General features: G+C 45.9%; 1 protein-coding gene across 1 annotated transcript; it reads left to right on the forward strand.

The window, feature by feature from the left end:
• The first annotated feature begins 1,585 nt into the window (after window positions 1–1,585).
• On the forward strand, window positions 1,586–19,003 carry Art4 (ADP-ribosyltransferase 4 (inactive) (Dombrock blood group)). Its single transcript, XM_075982471.1, has 3 exons — window positions 1,586–2,001; window positions 4,476–5,184; window positions 17,706–19,003. Exons 1-3 carry the CDS (start codon window positions 1,912–1,914, stop codon window positions 17,816–17,818), a joined length of 912 nt encoding a protein of 303 aa, XP_075838586.1. The 5' UTR covers window positions 1,586–1,911; the 3' UTR covers window positions 17,819–19,003.
• The last annotated feature ends 2,038 nt before the right edge of the window (window positions 19,004–21,041 follow it).

Raw genomic sequence — 21,041 nt, forward strand, 5'->3', positions numbered from 1 at the left:
TCCCAGAACTTGGGAGGCAGAGGCAGGCAGATCTCTGTGAGTTTGAGGTCAGTCTGGTCTACAAGAGCTAGTTCCAGGACAGGCTCCAAAGCTACAAGAAACCCTGTCTTGAAAAAAAAAGAATTCAAGGCAAGTTGGAGCTGCACACACACGCACACACACACACACAGACACACACACACACACCTTGATAAATACTAAATTATGAGGGACATGTATGCAGTAAAATATTAAGGTGATGGCTGTGATGTGGCTAAGTTTGTAGAGTGCTTTCCTAGCATAAGGCCCTGGGTTTGCTCCCCAGTACAATATAAACAGGTTTATGATGGCTCATTCTGCTATCCCCATACCCAGGAGGGAGAGGTGAGCAAAAGATGAGGATCATCCTCGATTCCATTGTGAGTTCAAAGCCAGGCTGGGTTACATGAGACCTTGTCTCAAAAACAAAGATCTCTGGAAAAATTAATCAATAGGGCTAGAAAGATGGCGCGGCTGGCAGTGCCCTTGCCCCGCAAGCCTGAGGACCTGAGCGTGAGGACCTTAGAACTCATAAGACAAACGGCACCAAAAAGGGCACAGTGAAGGCCGGCAATCCCAGGGCTGGGGAGGCAGAGCTGGGAGGCTCCCCCGCCTGTATGCCCAGCTCCAGGCTCAGTGAAAGCCTGGGTCAAACCTAAGGTGGAGAATGACAGAGGAATATACTCAAGTTGTACACACACACACACACAAAACAAATAAATAAATGTTAAGGAGAAACAGTACACCAAGTCTTGTGGCTTCATTTCTGCTGTGGTGTGTGTGCGCATGTGAGTGGGGGATAAAAAGCCAAAATTTAAATCAGAACAGAGGCTTCTCCAAACAATAACTTGTGCTTGGAAGATAAGGATAACTTGTGCTTCCTCTCTTAGGCTTCTGTAGATCTATATTCCGATCTTCTGTTGAGGAAGAACTGCCATGGTTTTCAGAGACTTTGGATGGGCATTCTTTAAAGCTGCAAAAAGCAAGCAAGACCAGGATTTCCAAGAAGAGGATTTGGTTTCTCTTCAGCGTGAGATAAGAGGCAGGAAACATAAATAGCAAACATCTGTGAGTTAGCAGCATCTGACAGGTCAGGAGGAGAGTGGACGGGAATTCAGAGTTTAGCAGGAAGTGTCTAACCGTGGAAGTGCTGACTTGAATCCTGTGTGTGGGATTAATCACAGAATCACGGATGGAGGACCTGAAGTCCTCAGAAGAAACAAATGTTCAAAACTCTGAACCCAACAGTCACTATCTCCGGATGGGCATGTTTCAAAGGCACTGTGGAAGAGTAGCAAAAGTATACATTTAAAGTGTGTGCTGCCTGTGGAGGGCCGTGCAGGGCAGGGCTATCTGCTGAACCAGACGAGCCTGACACAGGCCCACCTTAAGATTGCATCTCCCCAGCTGCGCTCACAATGAAAGCCTGGGGCTCCAGATAATGGGAGTTGGCCCCAAGCACTAATGAGCATGCTTTTTCCTGCATTCTGGGAAAGCCAAGGCTGAACTGCAGAGCCTGACCCTGAGCAGACCCTTGGCATTTCCCAGAATGCTGACTAGATAGGGAGAAAGGCTTTACCTTCTTAAAATTTGAAACTGGCTCGGCTCGACAATCTTTGTGTGCCGTGCGTGTCTAGTCTTTCAGAGACTTCAACTTTACAAAGGAGCTGGAGGAAGCTGTCGGTTGTTGATGCTCAACCGAAGTCTCAGCTGCCGCGGCAGGAGCAGAACCTCAGACACAGCCCAGATAGAAAAGGCCAAGAGGAGGGCTCTAGAGCTCACTTCGGGTTGCAGCTTTCAGGGCGATGACGCGCTTCTGACCCAAAGCGCCACTACTGCCCACTGACCAGTAGATCCAAGAGGACGCTTCTACCAAATACAGAGGACGGGAGGATGAAGCTGTGGCTGCCAGGAGAACAGGTCACACCGCTGTGGCTGCTGCTGTTGCTCTGTGCCTTGCAGACCCCCGCGGGGAGCACTGAGGTAGGGGCAATGGAAAAGGGGATCTCTCGGTGGTCTGTGCGACCTACGCACCACTAGGATGGACATATACCTGGTGGCCACCTCAGGGATAAAAACTTAGACACCACAATCCAAGAGCAAAGGATCTCAGTGAAGACTGAGGGAAACAATTGCTATTTTAAAAAAAAGGGGGGGAGTTATATATAATTGATGATCTGGTATAGAGCTATTTTCCCGATTCTTTTTAAGTATTAAAATAACTGTTTCCAAGGGACAATTTCGAGCCTATTTGACTCGAAACAACTTTGTAGGGACAGCACAAGTTTTGAGTATTCTAACTTAAGATCTAGATACTGAAAATGAGCTATTGATCAACGGTACGGGGAAATACCTGAGATCTGGTGACATGGTAATATTTGAGAGAACGTGATGCTTGTGGGGGGTTAATGGAAGCTTGTTTTAAAATCTTATGTACTGCCTAACATCATTCGACCGGTCTTAAAAACTGGACCGAGATTATATGCAACTAGACAGCATGTCATCATAACTCACACACTTAAAATACCACAGCGAGTGCTTTCTAGCTCCACCCCCACCAGCACTGACCTTGGACAGAATCTTGCCCTTTGACACATTCTGTTAGTGAGAAAAGCATCATTGCTTTGCTGAGACTTAAGCCTAGGTTTGAATTGGGTAATTCAGGTAAGGTTCTCAATAGTGAGCCCATGGAACCCAGGGAGCCACTAGCTTCATTTCAGAGCTCCCTAGACAGTGCTCAAGTGTTCCCCCCAACACCCCGCCACAAAGGAGTGTGCTGTCCCCTCACTACCGAGAGGACAGGCTCGCCTAGGCACTGCCCCCACTCTCCGCTCACCCGGCTCCCCTGGGAACAGTGCTTTCTTGAGAAGATTTGGAAGAAAAACTGCACACAGAGAGTCAGCTCTGCTCTCCACACTGGGGCTTGGTTAACCTTAAGTCTGTGACGAGAGGGCTTTTCCCCCAGGACAAGATGTTATCTGAGAGCCTTCAGAGCTGCCAGCCCTTGTGGAGACAAGTCTGACTGGATCTGAAATTTACTCTTAAGCCAGCTTGCCACCAGACCCAGAGCTGCCTGCACCCACGTGGCCTCATTGAGGAAGGAGGGGGATATTTTAGATTCCATGTTTGCCTTTTGTTGTCTTCCTTTTTTCTTCAGAATCTAAGTAAGCAAGAAGTTTGCTTTTTTCACCAGAGTCTCCCATGGAGAACCTAACACTACTTATCGCTCAAGGTTTTTCTTCAATACAGTTTAAACATTTAAGATAGGGCGGCTGGAAAGAAGGCTCGGGGTTAAAGTGCTTGACACACAAGCATGGCAATCTGAGTGGGGGTCCCTAAAAAGCACATGAAATCCAGGCACGGTGGAAGGCATCTGTAACCCCCCACACCAGCAGTGGGAAAGGCGTGTGGAGACAGGTAGGTCCCCAGAGCTCCAGAGATCACTGGCTAACCCCTCAGCTAAACTGCTGAGCTCCTGGCTGAGTGGGAGAACTTATCTCAAAACACAGAGTGGAAAGCAATAAAGGAGGACCCGTGGCATTGACCTCTGGCCTCCAAGGACATGCATGTACACAGCAAGATGTAAAGTTAAATATATATATTAATATAAGGTTGTTTTGTTTGGACTGGGTTGGGTTGAGGCAGTGTAGTGGCGTTTCCATTGTATTTTAATAAATAAAGACTGCCTGCAGATCTGAGAGTAAGACAGTCCCACTGGCCAGCCTTACAGACCAGATTATGGTAACACACACGTTGAATCCGCTTAGCCACAATGGCATGCACTTTAATCTCAGTGGAGCATGCCTTTAATCCTAAACCTAGAAAGGAATATAAAATGGGGGGGGGGGGACAGTTCTCAGACACAGTCTCATTCTGAGATTCTGGGAGGCAGGATCGGCATTTCAGACTGAGGTTGAGGTAAGAGCCAGTGGCTGGCTATTTTGCACGTCGGATCTTTAGGTTGAACCCCAATTTCTGACCCTGAGTTTTTACTAATCGTTCATCAAGGCAGGGTCCCACACTGTATGTACCCAGGCAGGCCTCCAACTCAGCAGTTCTCCTACCTCAGCCTTCCACGTGCTAGTTTTATAAACACGAGCCACCACACCCAGCTCTTAACGACCTTCTCTTAACACCTGTGAAGGGAAGCTGAAGGACGCAGAAAGTAAAATCAAACTATACAGTTAGTGCCTTATTTCTTCAACAAATTCAAAATATAGAAACACTGTGAGCTCTATGGTACAGAACACTTCCTTCCTGGCGAGATGAGCTTTTGAGTTCTGTGTGCTTCTTATGAATAACGATAATCCCAGACCAGGTAGGAATAGCACGGGGGTCATTATAATAGACACGGCTTGACTATCACGTGTAAAACGCTGTAGGACACAACAAATCTATGACCTCATTTCCATCTATCTGGCTTGGATAACACAAATCAAGATTTCCTTCTCTTACAGGTTGCTCTCAAAGTTGACCTTGACTTGACACCAGATTCTTTCGATGATCAATACCAAGGCTGTAGCAAACAGGTCATGGAGGAGCTAAGCCAAGGAGACTACTTCGTGGAGGAAATAGACAGTCATAAGTATTACTCCAGAGCCTGGCAAAAAGCCCACTTAACCTGGTTGAGCCAAGAGGAAACCCTCCCCGAGAGCATGACCACTACACATGCTGTCGCCATCTTGGTCTACACCTTGAATCACAATGTGAGCTCTGACTTTGCCACAGCCATGGCCAAGGCTGTGGGATCTCCCGGGCAGTACCAACAGTCATTCCACTTCAAGTATTTGCATTACTTCCTCACCTCAGCCATCCAGCTGCTGAGGGAAGAGAGAGCCACAAAGAACAGTGACCTGTGCTACGAGGTGCACCATGGGATGAAGAAGGTGAAGTTTGAAGTCCATGTGGGTGCCACCATTCGGTTTGGCCAGTTCCTCTCTGCCTCCCTGCTGAGGGAGGAGACCCAGGAGTCTGGAAACCAGACACTGTTTACTATTGCTACGTGCCTGGGTGCCTCTTTGCAAGGCTTCTCTTTCCGGAAGGAAGTCTTGATCCCCCCCTATGAGGTATTTGAAGTTGTAAGTAAGAGCCGCAACCCCAAAGGAGAGTTGATAAACTTGCGGTCTGTTGGGAACCTGAGCACATACAACTGCCAGCTGTTAAAAGGTAAGCCTGCTCTAAACTGGATCTGTATGTTTCACAATCGTAGATCGGTCTTCGCGGGTTTGTTTGGTTGTTTGTTTTTTTGTCTGAGTGGGCTTGGAGTAGGGGACACTGGCCCCAAGAGAAAGCCTGATATATTTGGCACCCCATGTTGGGCCACTAACCAGCTCCCAAATCACAACCCAGAGACTTATTAGTTTTGAATGTTCAGCCTTATCTTAAACTTGTCTCACTGGCTCTTACTACTTATTTTAACCCGTTTCTCTTCATCTGTGTTTTGCTTTGGGGCTTTTTTTTAAAAGATTTATTTATTTATTATGTATACAGTGTTCTCTCTGTTTGTATGCTTGCTGGCCAGAAGAGGGAACCAGATATCATTACAGATGGCTGTGAGCCATCATGTGGTTGCTGGGAATTGAACTCAGGACCTCTGGAAGAGCAGTCAGTACTCTTAACCTCTGAGCCATCTCTCCAGCCCCTGCTTTGGGGCTTTTTACCTTTATTTAGTTCTGTATATTCTACTTTCACTGCTTCCTTGGTTTCTGGCTGGTGGCTGCCTGGCTGACTAAGCCCAGGCATCTCCCTCTCTTTCTCCCTCAAGCCTAGAGTTCTCCTCCTACTTATTCTCTCTCCCTACCAGCCCCACCTCTGCCTAGCTATTGGTCATTCATCTTTCTATTGGGCTAATCAGGTCTCTTAGGCAGGCAAAGTAAAACAAAGGCAACACCTATTTCCATGGTTAAATAAATACAGCATAAACAGTTGTAACACCTTTGCCTAATTGCACTAACGCAACATAAACAAATGCAATACACCTTTGCATAGTTGAAGTAACATTCCACAGCACAAACAAACGTAATACATCTTTACAATGTTGAAATAACAATCCCCAACAGAAGATAGTGCATGATATATATATTTTTTTACCTTCTCCATCAAACTTTTTTCTTCAGGAAGGAGGTCAAGGTCCTTATATGAATAAGAGGTTCTCAAATTAACACAAAAAGTAAAATTTTTACTTTCCAGTTTTCTATTCTTTAAGCCTATTCTGTTAAGATTGGACACCTTGGCAACATAGAATGAATCAAAACAAAGTCATTATCCTGGGGGAATTTTAGTCTAATGAACAAGGAGAGCAGAAACTAATGTGCGAATCTGAAAGTCCCAAGTGATCCAGCAGATGTTTGAGGGATGGGTTTGAGCTCCCTGGTCCATGCAGGGAGCTGCTCTGCTTCTGGAGAAAGTGAGGCGGGCTTCCAACAGAGGGCTACGTGGGACTTGAAATGGGCATGGAAGTTTTTAGTGAAAGAGAGTAAGAATACAGTAAAATCATGGGGCCCAGAGTGGCCAGAGAGCAGTGTGTGGAGAGGGGAGAGGCCCAGAGAAGTATTAGGGGCCTTATCCAAGCAGTAAGTTCTGGTGGACCTGATGGACCTGTATCCACTGTAAGCTATGGATGATAAGAAGTCATCAGAAGTATGGAGGACATCAGCCAAGCATGGTGACATACACAACTCTAATCCCAGCATTTGGGAAGCAGAGACTGAAGGATCTCTGTGAGTTCAAGGCCAGCCTGGTCTACAGAGAGTTGGCCAGAGCTATGAGTAAGACCCTATTACAAAACAACAGACACAAAACCAACAAACAATATCAAAAAGATGTAGAAGGTCCAGGCCTGGGAGGATACTGACCAGCACAAGGGCCTTGGACTAGAACCCCAACATGGCATTAAACCAGGTGTCATGGTTTAGGCAGGAAGATCAGAAGTCCAGGGTCATACTGTGCTTACATAGCAAGTTCAGGGCAAGCCTAGGATGTGTGAGACCGTCCCCTTAAAATGGGTTGGAAACGAGGCTCAGGGCTCAAGAGTATTGACTGCTCTTCCAGAAGACTCAGATTCGGTCCCCAGTACCAACCCATATGGAGACTCACACTCCAGCCCCAGTTCTGATGTCTTTTCTGGCCTCTGTGGGCACTGGGCATACGCTCAGGCACAGTGCTCATATGCATAACATAAAATAAGTACATCTTTTAAAATGCATAGTGTCTTAGTTAGGTTTCTATTGCTGTGATAATACTATGACCAAAAGCCAGTTGGAAAAGAAAGGATTTATTATGTCTTATAGCTTGGAGTCCATCCATCATCTAGGGAGGTCAGAGCAGGAACCAAGCAGGGGGAGCTGATGCAGAGACCATGGAGGGGTGCTGCTTACTGGCTTGCTCTCCATGGCTGGTTCAGCCTGCTTTGTTAAAGAACCCAGGACCAGCAGCCCAAGAATGGCACCACCCACAATGGGCTGGGCCCTCTGCCATCAACCAATAACTAAGAAAAGGCATTACAAACTTGTCTATATAGACCAATCCTATGGAGCCATTTTCTCATTTGAGAGTCCCTCTTCCAAAATTAGTCTAGCTTGTGTCAAGTTGTACTAACCAGTACACATAATTTAAAAACAGAAAAGAAGTGGGTTATTTAATTGATCAACGTTTTAAAAGCAGCTGTGGGGATATTGTGGGAAATAACCTTTAAAAAAGAGAGATTCAGAGGTTAAGAGCATTACCCACTCTTCCAAAGGTCCTGAGTTCAATTCCCAGCAACCACATGGTGGCTCACAACCATCTGTAATGGGGTCTGGTGCCCTCTTCTGGCCTGCAGACATACATACAGACAGAATATTGTATACATAATTAATAAATAAATAAATATTTAAAAAAGAGAGAGAGAGATTCAAGATATCACAATAGACAAAAAAAAAAGCATGCTCTTTAGGAAAAGTAAGTAATCCCACTCTGGTCCTTCGTGTTGCCACCCAGTTGCTCTGCTAAGGGGCAGGTCTGTCGCAAGTTCTGTTCTGTTCATTTAGGGACAATAGTCCTTCCCCACATATGAATGCAGGCAAAGTCAGTTGTAAGCCAGCTGCACCATCTACCTTTGGATTATTTCCCAGTCTCTCTCCACTCCTTCATCAACACTAATGTCTATACCTCAGATTCAGCCCTTCCCAGTTCCATTCCCCACAGTGTTGTGCAGGGCATCGCCAAGCCAAGGTCTAGTCTGCTCACCCTGTCTGCACATACAGACTGGGAAGAGATGACCTGTCCGTATTGTTATCTCCTCTATCTTCCCCTTGGCAGCAAAATGAATGACATGAAGATTGGCTCCACAGAGTCAAGACAGTTGTGTTTGCCAAAGAATGAAAAACTGCAGTAGAATATGAAGAAAAGAATGATGCCTTGATAATGAGCAAGAGCACATCCAGGCAGGTCCCATGATCCTTGCCTAGGAGCAGAGGCAAGACGATCAGTAGGTCAAGGCCGTCCTCGACTATATAGCAAGTTCAAGGTCAGACTGGGATACGAGATCCTGTCTTAAGGAAGGAAGGAAGGAAGGAAGGAAGGAAGGAAGGAAGGAAGGAAGGAAGGAAGGAAGGAAGGAAGGAAGGGGAAAAAAGGAGAGAGAGGGGGAGTAAGGGAGGGAGGGGAGAAGGGAGGCGAGGAGAAGGGAGGGGAGGGGAGAGGAGGGGAGGGGAGGGGAGGGGAGGGGAGGGGAGGGAAGGGAAGGGAAGGGAAGGGAAGGGAAGGGAAGGGAAGGGAAGGGAAGGGAAGGGAAGGGAAGGGAAGGACTTGAAGCACAAATAGGAGATTGGGGAAATATATGCTGCCATTCTGTCAACTTTAAAGAAAGGTGTTCCAGAACAAATCCCAGGATGTCACTCAGTGGGAGACCACTTGCTCAGCGAGCACAAGGGCCTATGTCTGATACCGAGTACTATAAAACACAGATGACACTGATTCTTGGACCCCCTCCTCTCTCTCTCTCTCTCTCTCTCTCTCTCTCTCTCTCTCTCTCTCTCCCTCTCTCTCTCTCTCTCTCTCTCTCTCATTCACACACACACACACACACACACACACACACACACACACACACACTGCTATCCCATAATGAAACCACTTAAACACAACTTTAGCTCAACCTTGAGTCAAGACTTAGCAGTGATAGCCATATACAGTATCAGACACTGGGTGTTTGGTTGTCTTCAGTGAACATCTGAAACCATAACATACTTATGGAAAGCAATGCCCTTTCGTTGCCCTCTGTGGACAGGGCCTGGAGAACCAGGTATTCAAGAGCCAGGCAGGGAGCTGGGCAGCTTGACCCCAGATCCACTTGCTTGGCTCCATAACCACCTCTTCCACTCATTAGCTAGATGTCCTTGGCCAAGCAGCCGAATCTCTTTAAGTTTCTCTTCTACAAGACGAGCACCAAAGCCAGAGTGGGTATATCGCATGCTGGAAGCCCTAAGTTCAATTCCCCAGCACTCAAGTAAAAAGAGAGAAAAAAGACCTATACAATGAGCAGTAAACTAAGATGCTAAATTACTTAAACATTCCTTAGCAGACGATAAATGGTAAATCGGAATTACCTGTAAACTTTAGTCCCCAGATAGACAGGTCAGCCCCCTCTTGGTGAGTGTGTGGACAGTGGTGGAGGGGGGAACCTTCTTTCTATCTCCCGGTCACCATATAAGTCGCTAGGCTGGAAACAGTTCTTATAGTGAGATTTCATTTGTATTTTAATAAATAAAGCTTGACTGAAGATCAGCGAGTAAAACAGCCCCACTGGTCAGCCATACAGACCAGGTAGTGGTGACACACACCTTTAATCACGGTAGCCACACTAGTTTGCTATAGAAACCGGGCAGTAGTGGTGTATGCCTTTAATCCCAGCCCTAGAGAGGAATATAAAACAGGAGGAGACAGCTCTTAGACACAGTCTCATTCTGAGGATTCCTGGAGGCAGGATCGCCATTTCAGACTGAGGTAGAGGTAAGAGCCTGTGGCTGGCTGTTTTGTTTTTCTGACCTTCAGGTTGAATCCAGTATCTGTCTCTGAGTTTTAGTCAATCGTGTTACAAGTTCTGGTACCTGAGTCACCCTATAAGTCACAGGCTAGAAACAGTTAGGGTCCTGAAGACCTAAAAAAAGATTATGATCAAAAGTGCAACTCTTAGTCAAATGAAAAGAGCTGTAGTCAAACATAGCTGTACATAACCATTTCTTTTGTAATGTAAACAAATTTCTTTTTCCAAAAAAAATGTAAATTCCAAGCTTTATAGCCTCCAGGGGGTGGGGGACTTCATGCTAGGTGACATTTTTTTTTCCATAAACTGAAAAGGGGAAAGACATGTGAGCCAAGAGCTGGCACTAGCATCTGGTCTCCTCCCAGCTGGCCCAACTATGAAGTGTCTGGAAGGGGAAAAGGAGAGACCCAAGCGCTTGCTGCAGGAAGGGCTTTTCTTCCTTTGAGCATGGGCTCTGCAGGAAGGTGAAGAGGACACCGGCCAGCCTGGTGGTTCTCTGAGGCCCTCCCCAAGCCTCGTCTGCCACAGTCTGGCTGCCGACCTTCACTTTAGCTGAGGACAGAGCTGTTGGACGCTCTGGGTTGGACACAGTCAGCACATACTCATCTTGATTGATGGGAAAACCGTAATTGCCTTCAGGACATTCTCAGTTGAACGCTGCAGTGGTTTTCTCTAATTTTTCGGCCACTACCATAGTAGGAGATGCTCTTGATGTCTTAAGAAACTTCCCTTGAGCCATTTGTGCTCATTCAGATAGTGTTCTAATTATCCCAACTTCTGGAAACTATATCCATACATGAACCCTGGGAAGAAAGGGGCACTACCAATTATTTTCTTTTCTTCTTAGATGAGGTCTCAGGCTACTCTAGAACTTAGTATCCACCCAAGCTCCTGACCCTCTTGCCTTTGCCTCCCAAATGCTAGTATTACAGACATGTACCGCCCACCACGTGTTTCTGGTATTACAGGCATGTACCAACACACCTATCTTAGTGCTATAGATTTTTTTTCATGGCAGTTCCTTTCCTAAGTAGGGTCAGTGCATTCTCCCCAGATCTGAGATAGACCCTGGGAACATTACCTCGTAAGCCACTGCCATGTGGCGATACACAGATGAATAGAAATGGGTTAAATTAATGTGTGAGTTAGCTAATAAGAAGCTAGAGCTAATGGACCAAGCCGTGATTTAATTAATACAGTTTCTGTATGATTATTTCGGGTCTAAGCTAGCCAGGTGGCTGGGAACCAACAAGCAACCTGCTGCTAGAGCTACGGCTGACTTCTCCCACTATGGTCTATCTAGGGAACTCATGGATGTTCTGGAATACTGGCATCTAACTCCTCAGGAAACTCAGATCCTCTCCTAAGACAGTTTCTCATTCTTACATTATCTTTCCAGAGCAAAGGCCACACTCTAGTGCGTATTCCCGAAGTCCCTATGAGCCAGGTCAGCCTGCCTCCCCCTCTTCACCTGTAACTCAAGAGATGGATTCTTTAAAAGACAGCACGCTGTATGACAGGGTGGCACATGCCTCTGACCCAGGGTTTGGAAAGAAGAGTTGGGACTGGGAGTTCAAAGTCAGTCCTAGTTAATCTAGGGAGGCTGAGGCCAGCCTGAGACCTTGTCTCAAAAAACAACAAACAAACAAACAAACAAAAAAAAAACAACAATAACAAAAACAGACCGTTAAAATTAACCAGTTAGGATTCTATCTTTGTCTCAGTGAGAAATAGTATATTAAAAAAACGTAACTTTCCCAGTCTTTTAGTTTAGGTCAAAATAAACCCCTTTAGTTTTGTGAACTTGAAACCCAAATTCAAAGAACCAAGGACCTGAACATTCAAAAATAAGCCAAGGGCTCAAACTGGTAACAAAACAGATTCAAGGGAGAAAATACAAAAAAGAAAAATTAGGTTATTCGAAACTAGCCTGTCTCCCTTGTAATTACTTTGTTGCCCCTCACATGATCTACACTACTTGCCATAGCAACGTTTTCATGTTTATTAAGAGTCAAACTATGCCAACAGAATGTTTAATTTGTTTTTCTCCCTTAAGTAATTCCTTTCAGTAAAACAAATGTGTGGCAAACACACACACACACACACACTACACCACACAATACACAATCTGCTCTTTATCACTGGTTTTACAAAGAAGGATTTATGTCAAAATATTTCAAATCACCAAAATTCTTGGTATGCTTCTAGAAAAACACAGCCAGCTGTTTGTAGCAGCTTAGTTTTACCTGTGACCTTTGCCAGTGGAGAACAATAGTGTCGTGGTCTTGGGGGGTGTAGCGTGGTCTTGGGGGAGTAGCGTGGTCTCCACACCTGTTGCTGAGCATGTAAACGGGAAGCCATTGCTAAAACTGACCCCATGAGACGCTGGTGAGAAGGAAATGACAGTGTGTGGAAGGCTCTTCACAGGCCCTCTGCCACGGGAAGAGCTCCAACATCTAGTTCCATTACTGTTCTTCCTTGTTTCGTTTTTCTCTGGACTTCAGTTCACTGGCCTTGATGTAAAGTGACTGTCTCAGGGAAATGGGTAAAAGAACAAATAATTTAGAGCTGTTTTTAATGTCTTATGATTGTAATCTTGGCACTAGCGGAGACTAAGGCAGGAGGATTGTAGGCAGTTTCTCTGTGTCCTGGAAGCTGCTCCCAAATAACTACACTGAGACTATTATTAATTATGAATGGTTGGTCGAGAGCTCAGGCTTATTACTGACTAGCACTTACAACTCTAACTAACCCATTTGTATTAATCTACTTTCTGCCATGTAGCTTTACCTCTCTTTCATCTTGCACCTCCTATTTCCTCTCTGTGTCTGGCTGGCAACTCCTCTGTCTCCACCCCTCTTCTCCCCAGTGTCCTTAGTCTGGTTCTCCCACCGAAACTTATCCCGCCCAGCTATTGGCCAGTCAGCTTCTTTATTGAACCAATCACAGTGGCACATGTTCACACAGTATAAAGGAATGTTCCACGGAGGACTGCTGCAAGTTCAAAGCCAGTCCGGACTACATAGTGAGCTCTAGCCTGAGACCAGGTCTAAAAGAATTGAATAGAACCTGTAGGGTTAAAAAGCAAATAGACTCTGGAGTCAGAGCATGTCAGCAGCTATGAGGTCTTGTGACGACACGTGAGCCCTGGGCTGGTTACGCTGCTTATGAAATGGAAACAGTGTTTGCTTGTGGAAATGACATGTCAGGACTTAGGTGTCTTACCCACTCAAGCAAAAGCAAGAACCTGGGAAGTCCTTTGCATGTGGAAGAGAGATAGCAGCCTAATGGTATAAATATATGCTTTAGAGAGATTAACTGTAAGGACAGAGACAGACACAGCAAGGGGAGCTCTACCTCATTTTAAGTGCCTAATTTTTGCTAAGTAATATTCTAAATTAACAGAAAGGAAGAAAAAAATTCATTCAACCTGGGAGGAAAACATAAAAAACAGCTTCTAGGGAGTGGAGAGATGGTTCAGCAGTTGTCTTAGTTCTGAGACACCATGACCACAGCAGCTCTTATAAGGAACACATTTCATTGAGGGGGCTCACTTACAGTTGTAGAGGTTCCCTCATCATGGCCGGGAGCATGGCAGCCTGCGGGTAAACGTGCCGCTGGAGGAGCTGAGAGAACTATATCCTGCAGCCAACAGGAAGTCAACACTGAGCATAGGAAACCTCAAAGCGCACCCCCACTGGGACACGCTTCCTCAACAAGGCCATACCCACTCCAACAAAACCATGCATCCTAAGAGTGCCACCCCCTATGAGATCACAGGGGCCAATTACATTCAAACTACCACAGAAGATAAGAACATGTACTGGTCTCTGGAACCTGAGTTTGGTCTCCAGAATCCACATCAGCCAACTCACAACCACCTAGAACTCCCGTTCCAGGGGTTCTGATGCCTCTGGCTTCCTCAAACCTCAGCACTCACCTGGACATACTCAGGAGCCACACACAGATGTCACAGTTAAAAATAATAAAAAATTATCATCCTAATTCTTATGAAGAAGCTGCCGAGGATAAACAGGATTGTAGGGTGACAATGTCACTTGTGTGTCTGATGTAGTAACATCACCATATTAAACAACAGCTAGGGGTCATGCATCCCGTAAATATTCATTGAGCATTTCCTGTGTGCTGGAATTATTCTAGCAAGGGAATGGCTCGGGAAACACCTCTGCCCTCAGGGATTCTCCATTCCACTTTGAAGAGGCAGACAACAAAACAAACCATAGGTTATATTGGGCGGTTGGTACTATGGAACAAAACCGAGCAGGACCAGTGCCTAGAAGATGCTGGGAGAGATGCAATATTAAAACCGGTGGTTAAGGAAAGCACCACAGAGGAGGAGCTGCTGAGCAAAAAGGGGTGCACAGGGGTGGAGGGGAGAGTTAGACTCATACCTGTCTGAGGAAAGAGCCTCCCAAGGGGAAGCAACCTAAGCGAGGCCACTTCTGCTGCCCTCGCTACATATGTGACATTTACATCCCTCTGCTACTATGTTATCAATTACAAAACGAAGACAAGGAAGATAAATACCTCCTGAGTTTGTTGTGAGGGCTAAATAGCTTAGCAGACGTCGAGGGGGCTGGGTGGTGATGGCTGAGTCAGTAAAGCTCCTGCTACAAGAGCATGAGGACCTGAGTTCGGATCCCCAGCACCCACATTAAAAACAATCCGATGTGATGGCACACATTGCAAATTTAGTACTGGGGTGGGGGAGGGGAAGGAAGTAGAGAAGGTGGAATCCCAGAGCTGCATGGCCGACCATTCTAGCCAATCAGTGAACTCCAGGGCCAGTGAGAATCTCTATCTCAAAAATTAAGGTGGAGAGTGACAGAGGAAGGTGCTGAGCTTCCACCTCTGGCTGCACACATATGTGCGCACATATAATGTGCACTAGAATTTACACACATCCACATAGAAACATCAATACACACGTTCTTAATGCTGAGAGCTCAAAACAGACCCAGACTAATCAAAGGTTAGCTTTCACAGCAGTGATGATAGGGGAGGAGTCATGCAGCAGCTGATGTGATACTGAAGATAACGATGATGGCCTAGAGACTGAGAAAGTCTCTGGACCTCTTTCTGTCTCCTGTGCAGAATAACTTAAGTTCTCCAAGTCAGAAATCAAAGAGGATGCAGTTGTGTCCATTCCTTTTCTTAATGCTATAACAAAATGCCTTAAGAGGGAGAAGGATTTATTTGGGCTTACAGCTTTAGGAAACGTGAAGGCATAAATTTTCTGTCCTGCCTGGTTTCTGTCCTCCCACCAGGTCCCACAGCCATTTAGCCCCAAAGAAATAACACAAAGGTCTATATTAATGATAAACTGATTGGCCCATTAGCTCAGGCTTCTTATTTACTCTTATATTAGCCCATTATTCTTGTCTGTTAGCCACATGGCTCGGTACCTTTTTCGGCGAGGCAGGTCAAATCTTGCTTCTTTGGTGTCTGGACGGGACTGTGGAGAAATGTGCTTCCTCCTTCCCAGAATTCTCCTGTTCTTATTGACCCATCTCTACTTCCTGTCTGGTTGTCCTGCCTATATTTCCTGCCTAGCTACTGACCAATCAACGTTTATTTAAAACATAATTGACAGAAGAATGTTGAGCATTCTTTTCTTCTTGGCAGAACTGGCCTTTGGGCAAAGAAATGCCCATACCTCAACCACTGATAAAGATATATAGTATCCGTAAATGGATAAAACAGGACTGTCAAATCCTGACAAGACAGAATAAGAGTTTTGAAAAGTTTCTTGCCTTTGAAAATGGTATGTCAGTTACGTAGGCCTTAGCCAAAGTTGGTTGCTTCAACATTGCAAATGAGACTTTGGGTGATTGCCCAGGTAGCTAGTTGTCTCTGTCATTTGTTGCACATTTTGGAAGTTGCTCGATTGCACTTCCTGTTTACTCAAGTAATATTGTTTCCCTTCTCGGATCTTTGATGGGGTTGAAAACTAAATAAGTATAGTTACTTTCCTCTCATGACTTGGCCAAGTTATTTATTATACAAGACTTAAGCTAGTTAGAATAGGATATTTGTTCTTATTGTATATGATTTTGTATTAGGCTTAGAACTCTCTTTTAATTTTAAATTTTTTTGTTCTATAAATAATGCCATTCAAAATTTCCAACTCCTCCCATTTCCCTCTCACTCCCCCACTCACCCTCCCCCCACCCCCTCCAGTCCTAAGAGAGGGCAGGGTACCCTGCCCTGTGGGAAGTCCAAGGTCCTCTCCCCTCCATCCAGGCCTAGGAAGGTGTTCATCCAAACAGACTAGGATCCCAAAAAGCCAGTACATGCAGTAGAAACAAGTCCCAGTGCCATTATCATTGGTTTCTCAATCAGCCCCCATTGTCAGCCACATTCAGAGGGTCCAGTTTGATCACATGCTCGTTCAGTTCCAGTCCAACTGGCCCTGGTGAGCTCCCCTTAGACAAAGAAAAAGGGGAGGTGCTGTAGGAAGTATTACAGCTTGTATTAACCCGCATACTGGGCATGGCCTCTCTTACTGTTTACGGGGAAGCCAAGCGTGTGTGTACCCCTTCTCTCTCATTCCCCTTGCTCCGTGCCCAGTCGGCTGCTCCTTTGTTTGGGTCGTGTGATTCAACCAGTCAAGCAGAGAGTTCTGATTTGTGAGTTTACCCCTTAATAAATGCCTATTTCTTATTTCTGAGCTAGTGTGGGGTTTCTTTTAAGCGTCTGACGGCCATAACTCCCGGTACAGAAACTCAGTCCTCCACATTGTGGAAGGCGCTAAGGCAGGAGTATACCGCAGCTTCTCACTAAGTGCACAGGAAATGCAAAACAGACAAAATAGGGCCAAGTTATAAAACTCAAAGGCCAGTCCCCAGTGAGAAATTCCTCCAGCAAGGCTGTACTTCCTAAGGGTTTGCATACCTTCCAAATCAGCACCAGCAGCAGAGTGTTAAGAAGACATTGCCTTGAGGCATTTATGCTCAAATCATAATGGAGAGTTGTTTTGAGTTTAGTTTTTAAAAGTAACTGACTTCAGATGTTGCCATTAGGAAGTCACTGTGTTACATCAATGAATAAGGAAGAAATGGGCTCGTTCCCAAAGAACATTCTCTGCGGCTGGGGCTGGGAAGAAGGTTTAGCAGCAAAGAGCACTGCCACTCTGTCAGAAGAATGCAGTTCAGTTCCCAGCACACATTGCTTGTGGCTCACAACCACCTGTATGGGCACCTGCATTCCAGTGTGCACGCTTCCACACAAACACACATGCGTTCATACACACGCGTTTCAAAATAAAGCAAACCTTGCACAGGAGGCAGAAGCAGGTGGATCTCTGTGAGATGGTAGCTACTTATCAAGTTCCAGACCAGCCAGAACTACGTACAGAGTGAGACCCAATCTCAAACATGAGTGTGTGTGTGTGTGTGTGTGTGTGTGTGTGTGTGAGAGAGAGAGAGAGAGAGAGAGAGAGAGAGAGAGAGAGAGTTATTTAGAGGCAGTGCCTCACTACACAGCTCTGGCTGTCCTGGAACTCCCTTTGTAGACCAAGTTGGCCTTGAACTCAGAGAACCGCCTGCTTCTGGCACCCAAGTCACTACACCTTGCTTAAAAATGTTTAAAAATATCCCCCATCTAATCCATCTCTAAGTTGTGTCTTTTTTTGTTTTTCCAGCTTCCAGCAGGAGATGCACCCCTGATCTGATGGTGATTGCTTGCCTCTGTTTGGTCAGCGTTGTTATTTCTCCCAAAGACAGAGAGCAAAGGAATCCACCGGCTTCCTTTTAAAGGAACTATTTAAACTTTTTGTTCATCTTTTGGTTATCAGAATCTGAGATCCACACTTCCCACCACACCACAGAGGACACGGGAGACAGAAGTTGGTGGAAGAAAATAAGTTTATTCAAAACCAGCCCTAATTAAGGCAGAAGACACTGTCTCAAATCCCTACTAAAAGGGATCTATATTGGCTACTTCCTTGTCGCTGTGACCAAAACCAGAGGCAGAAGTTCAAGGTTCGAGAGGAAAGTTTTACTTATAAACGTACAGAAGGTTTCAGTCCCTGCCCTAGCCACGCCCACTCCTTTTTTACCTCTGACCTCTGCTGCTATCCCTCTCTCCTGTTCTCTCCCGGTGTACACACAGGGCTTTGTCTCTCCTCTCCTTCTCTCTCTCTCTCTCTCTCTCTCTCTCTCTCTCTCTCTCTCTCTCTCTCTCTCTCTCTCTCCCTCTCTCTCTCCTGTAATAAATATTTTAGCTTTATGCCTATTTTTGTGTTTATGTGTCTGTTACCCACCACCACTGGCCATACGGTGCCCTCCCGCTCATGGGAAACTGTAGCCGCTTGTCGCATGGTGGGCTCCGCCAGCCGGCCTGGGGATCTTACAACTGTCTCTTCAGGGCTAGCAGCTGCACCGCAAACATCTTAGAAACATCTTAAGAATAAGATTGGTCTCGAAAATCAAAAAAAAAAGAAAAGAATAAGATTGGTGCCACATGACTCCCGAACCGGGTTCTTTTCCACTTCACCAGCTTCCCTAATTGCTTTAATCGGTGAGTGTCTCCCCGCTCTGCTTTGGTTGAGAGACCACCCACCCTGGATCGCCATCTGGGGCTGGAGCTTCGGCTGGCACCACCCGGAGCTCTGCCCTCCGCCTCCCGGGGCACGGTCAAAACCCACGTGTTGCATCTGCCTGGGCGCGGCTTTATGAATCATCTTAAATCCTCTTCGGCTAGCTTAACCACCCCCTTTTAGTCCAGAGATTTCTGTTGAGCTCCCGGAAATCTCGAGTGCTGTCTGGGGTCGGGAGGAACTTACCTGGTTGTTCCTTTCGCTAGCATTCACTCCTGGCTTTTCATTCGTGGCTATACCTGCCTCAAAGGGCTAGCTAGGCTTAGCCCCTCATTTCACTCGCGCCTGGAAGCCCGGGGCTTCCAGTTCTCCTTTCTGTTCTTTTCTGTCCTCTCGGTATACCTCACCACGGTGTGAGCACAGCTCACTACGGTGCGGGCAGGTCAATTGTTTCCCCCCCTGCCCGGGAATTTGCCTCCCGTCAGAGGCAGGGGCCGATTCAATTAGGCCATACCACTGTCCCCTGTAAGCTTGGACGCCTGCTTATAGGACCTATGGTGGTCGATTCCAACTGCTCCTTGCCTTCATGGCCTCAGATGCCTTTTTGGTTTTTTTTGTTTTTGTTTTGTTTTTTCGAGACACGGTTTCTCTGTCTCAGGTGCCTTTTTGTGAGTGTTTTTTCTGCGGTTTTGGCCATGGGTATCAAGCTGTCCAGACCTATCACTCAGGCCTCATGCTTTAATGCCTCTGTTCAATCCAATATAACTTAGAGAAAAACTGTAAATGACCCGTTTTTTTCGGTTCCAGCCTTTTGCCCCTCCTGGCTGCGGCTTCTGTTATGTCATGGCGGCTCTACAACAAAACAAAAACTTTTTTTCACAAAACGTGGTGGTCGCCATCTTGGCTGAGGGCCAGGTGGGTCAGGTGACTCTTTTCGCCATCTTGGCTGAGAGCCAGGCCACGTGACCACACTCTCCCGGTTTTACTCCCGGTTTTACCCTGCCCCTTTACCTGGTTTTCACTGAACTCCTCCTATTAACTCTGTTACATATGTTTTGAACAATGTCACGCCTCTGATAGGGCCCATCAGAGGCGTCCACGTTGCCCAATTCTTGTTCACTCTTTCTATGTATAATTGTTTATTACATCTCATTTCAGACTACAAAACATGAGTCTCATATTTTAAACTGGTATGTACCTTGTTCGCTACCATTATCAGTTCTGACATGAACCTTCCATTGCCAGTTCTGACATGAACCTTCCATTGCCAGTTCTGACATCAACCTTCCATTGCCAGTTCTGACATGAACCTTCCATTGCCAGTTCTGACATGAACCTTCCATTGCCAGTTCTGACATGAACCTTCCATTGCCAGTTCTGACATCAACCTTCCATTGCCAGTTCTGACATCAACCTTCCATTGCCAGTTCTGACATCAACCTTCCATTGCCAGTTCTGACATCAACCTTCCATTGCCAGTTCTGACATCAACCTTCCACTGTCAGTTCTGACATCAACCTTCCATTGCCAGTTCTGACATCAACCTTCCACTGTCAGTTCTGACATCAACCTTCCATTGCCAGTTCTGACATCAACCTTCCATTGCCAGTTCTGACATCAACCTTCCATTGCCAGTTCTGACATCAACCTTCCACTGTCAGTTCTGACATCAACCTTCCATTGTCAGTTCTGACATCAACCTTCCACTGTCAGTTCTGACATCAACCTTCCACTGTCAGTTCTGACATGAACCTTCCATTGCCAGTTCTGACATCAACCTTCCACTGTCAGTTCTGACATCAACCTTCCATTGTCAGTTCTGACATCAACCTTCCATTGCCAGTTCTGACATCAACCTTCCATTGCCAGCAGTTTCTTCTTTCTGCCCTTTTACGAGTGTAAATCTTACCTGCTAAGAACCAGTATACTACAACTATATTTAATCCAGCCCTAAACTGCTCAGAGATCTGGGGAATGTGATATTCAAGTATTTAATTATTAAAAACTTTTTGCAACAACAACAACAACAAAAAGACAGGTTGGCTCCTAGTAGCAGCTCTCTGCTCCCTCCAAAGAAGACAGACACGTACAGAACAATGTCCTTCTGCATTTCGCTTCGACTGCAAAGTGCTGACCATTGGGAAAAACTGTTTTTCGTCCAAACCTCCAGACGTGAACGGAATCACTGGAATCAACAGCCTAGCTGCTCAGGTCAAGGTAGGCCTGTCTTCCTACGGATTTCTTAGCCCACAGGGTCTTCTGGAGCCTGTGCTAAACAGCAAAGGTCAAGTGCAACCTTCAGCGACAATGGAGGATCCAAAAGGAGTAGCTCTGGGTGCCAACCAAGTAAGTTCTCTGTCATTTTCTAATCACTAATTCAAGTAAAATCTTATCCTTTTCAAAGATCTCTGACAGTTTGATAGCTGCGAGGTTTTGCTT

This window comes from Microtus pennsylvanicus, chromosome 8 (genome assembly GCF_037038515.1).
Source record: "Microtus pennsylvanicus isolate mMicPen1 chromosome 8, mMicPen1.hap1, whole genome shotgun sequence".
NCBI lineage: Eukaryota > Metazoa > Chordata > Mammalia > Rodentia > Cricetidae > Microtus > Microtus pennsylvanicus.

Coding starts and splice junctions, on each gene's coding strand:
- Art4 (XM_075982471.1), top strand. CDS start 1,912: ATGAAGCTGTGGCTGCCAGGAGAACAGGTCACACCGCTGTGGCTGCTG. Junction 2,002..4,475: donor CCCCCGCGGGGAGCACTGAG/GTAGGGGCAATG, acceptor CTTCTCTTACAG/GTTGCTCTCAAAGTTGACCT. Junction 5,185..17,705: donor CAACTGCCAGCTGTTAAAAG/GTAAGCCTGCTC, acceptor TTGTTTTTCCAG/CTTCCAGCAGGAGATGCACC.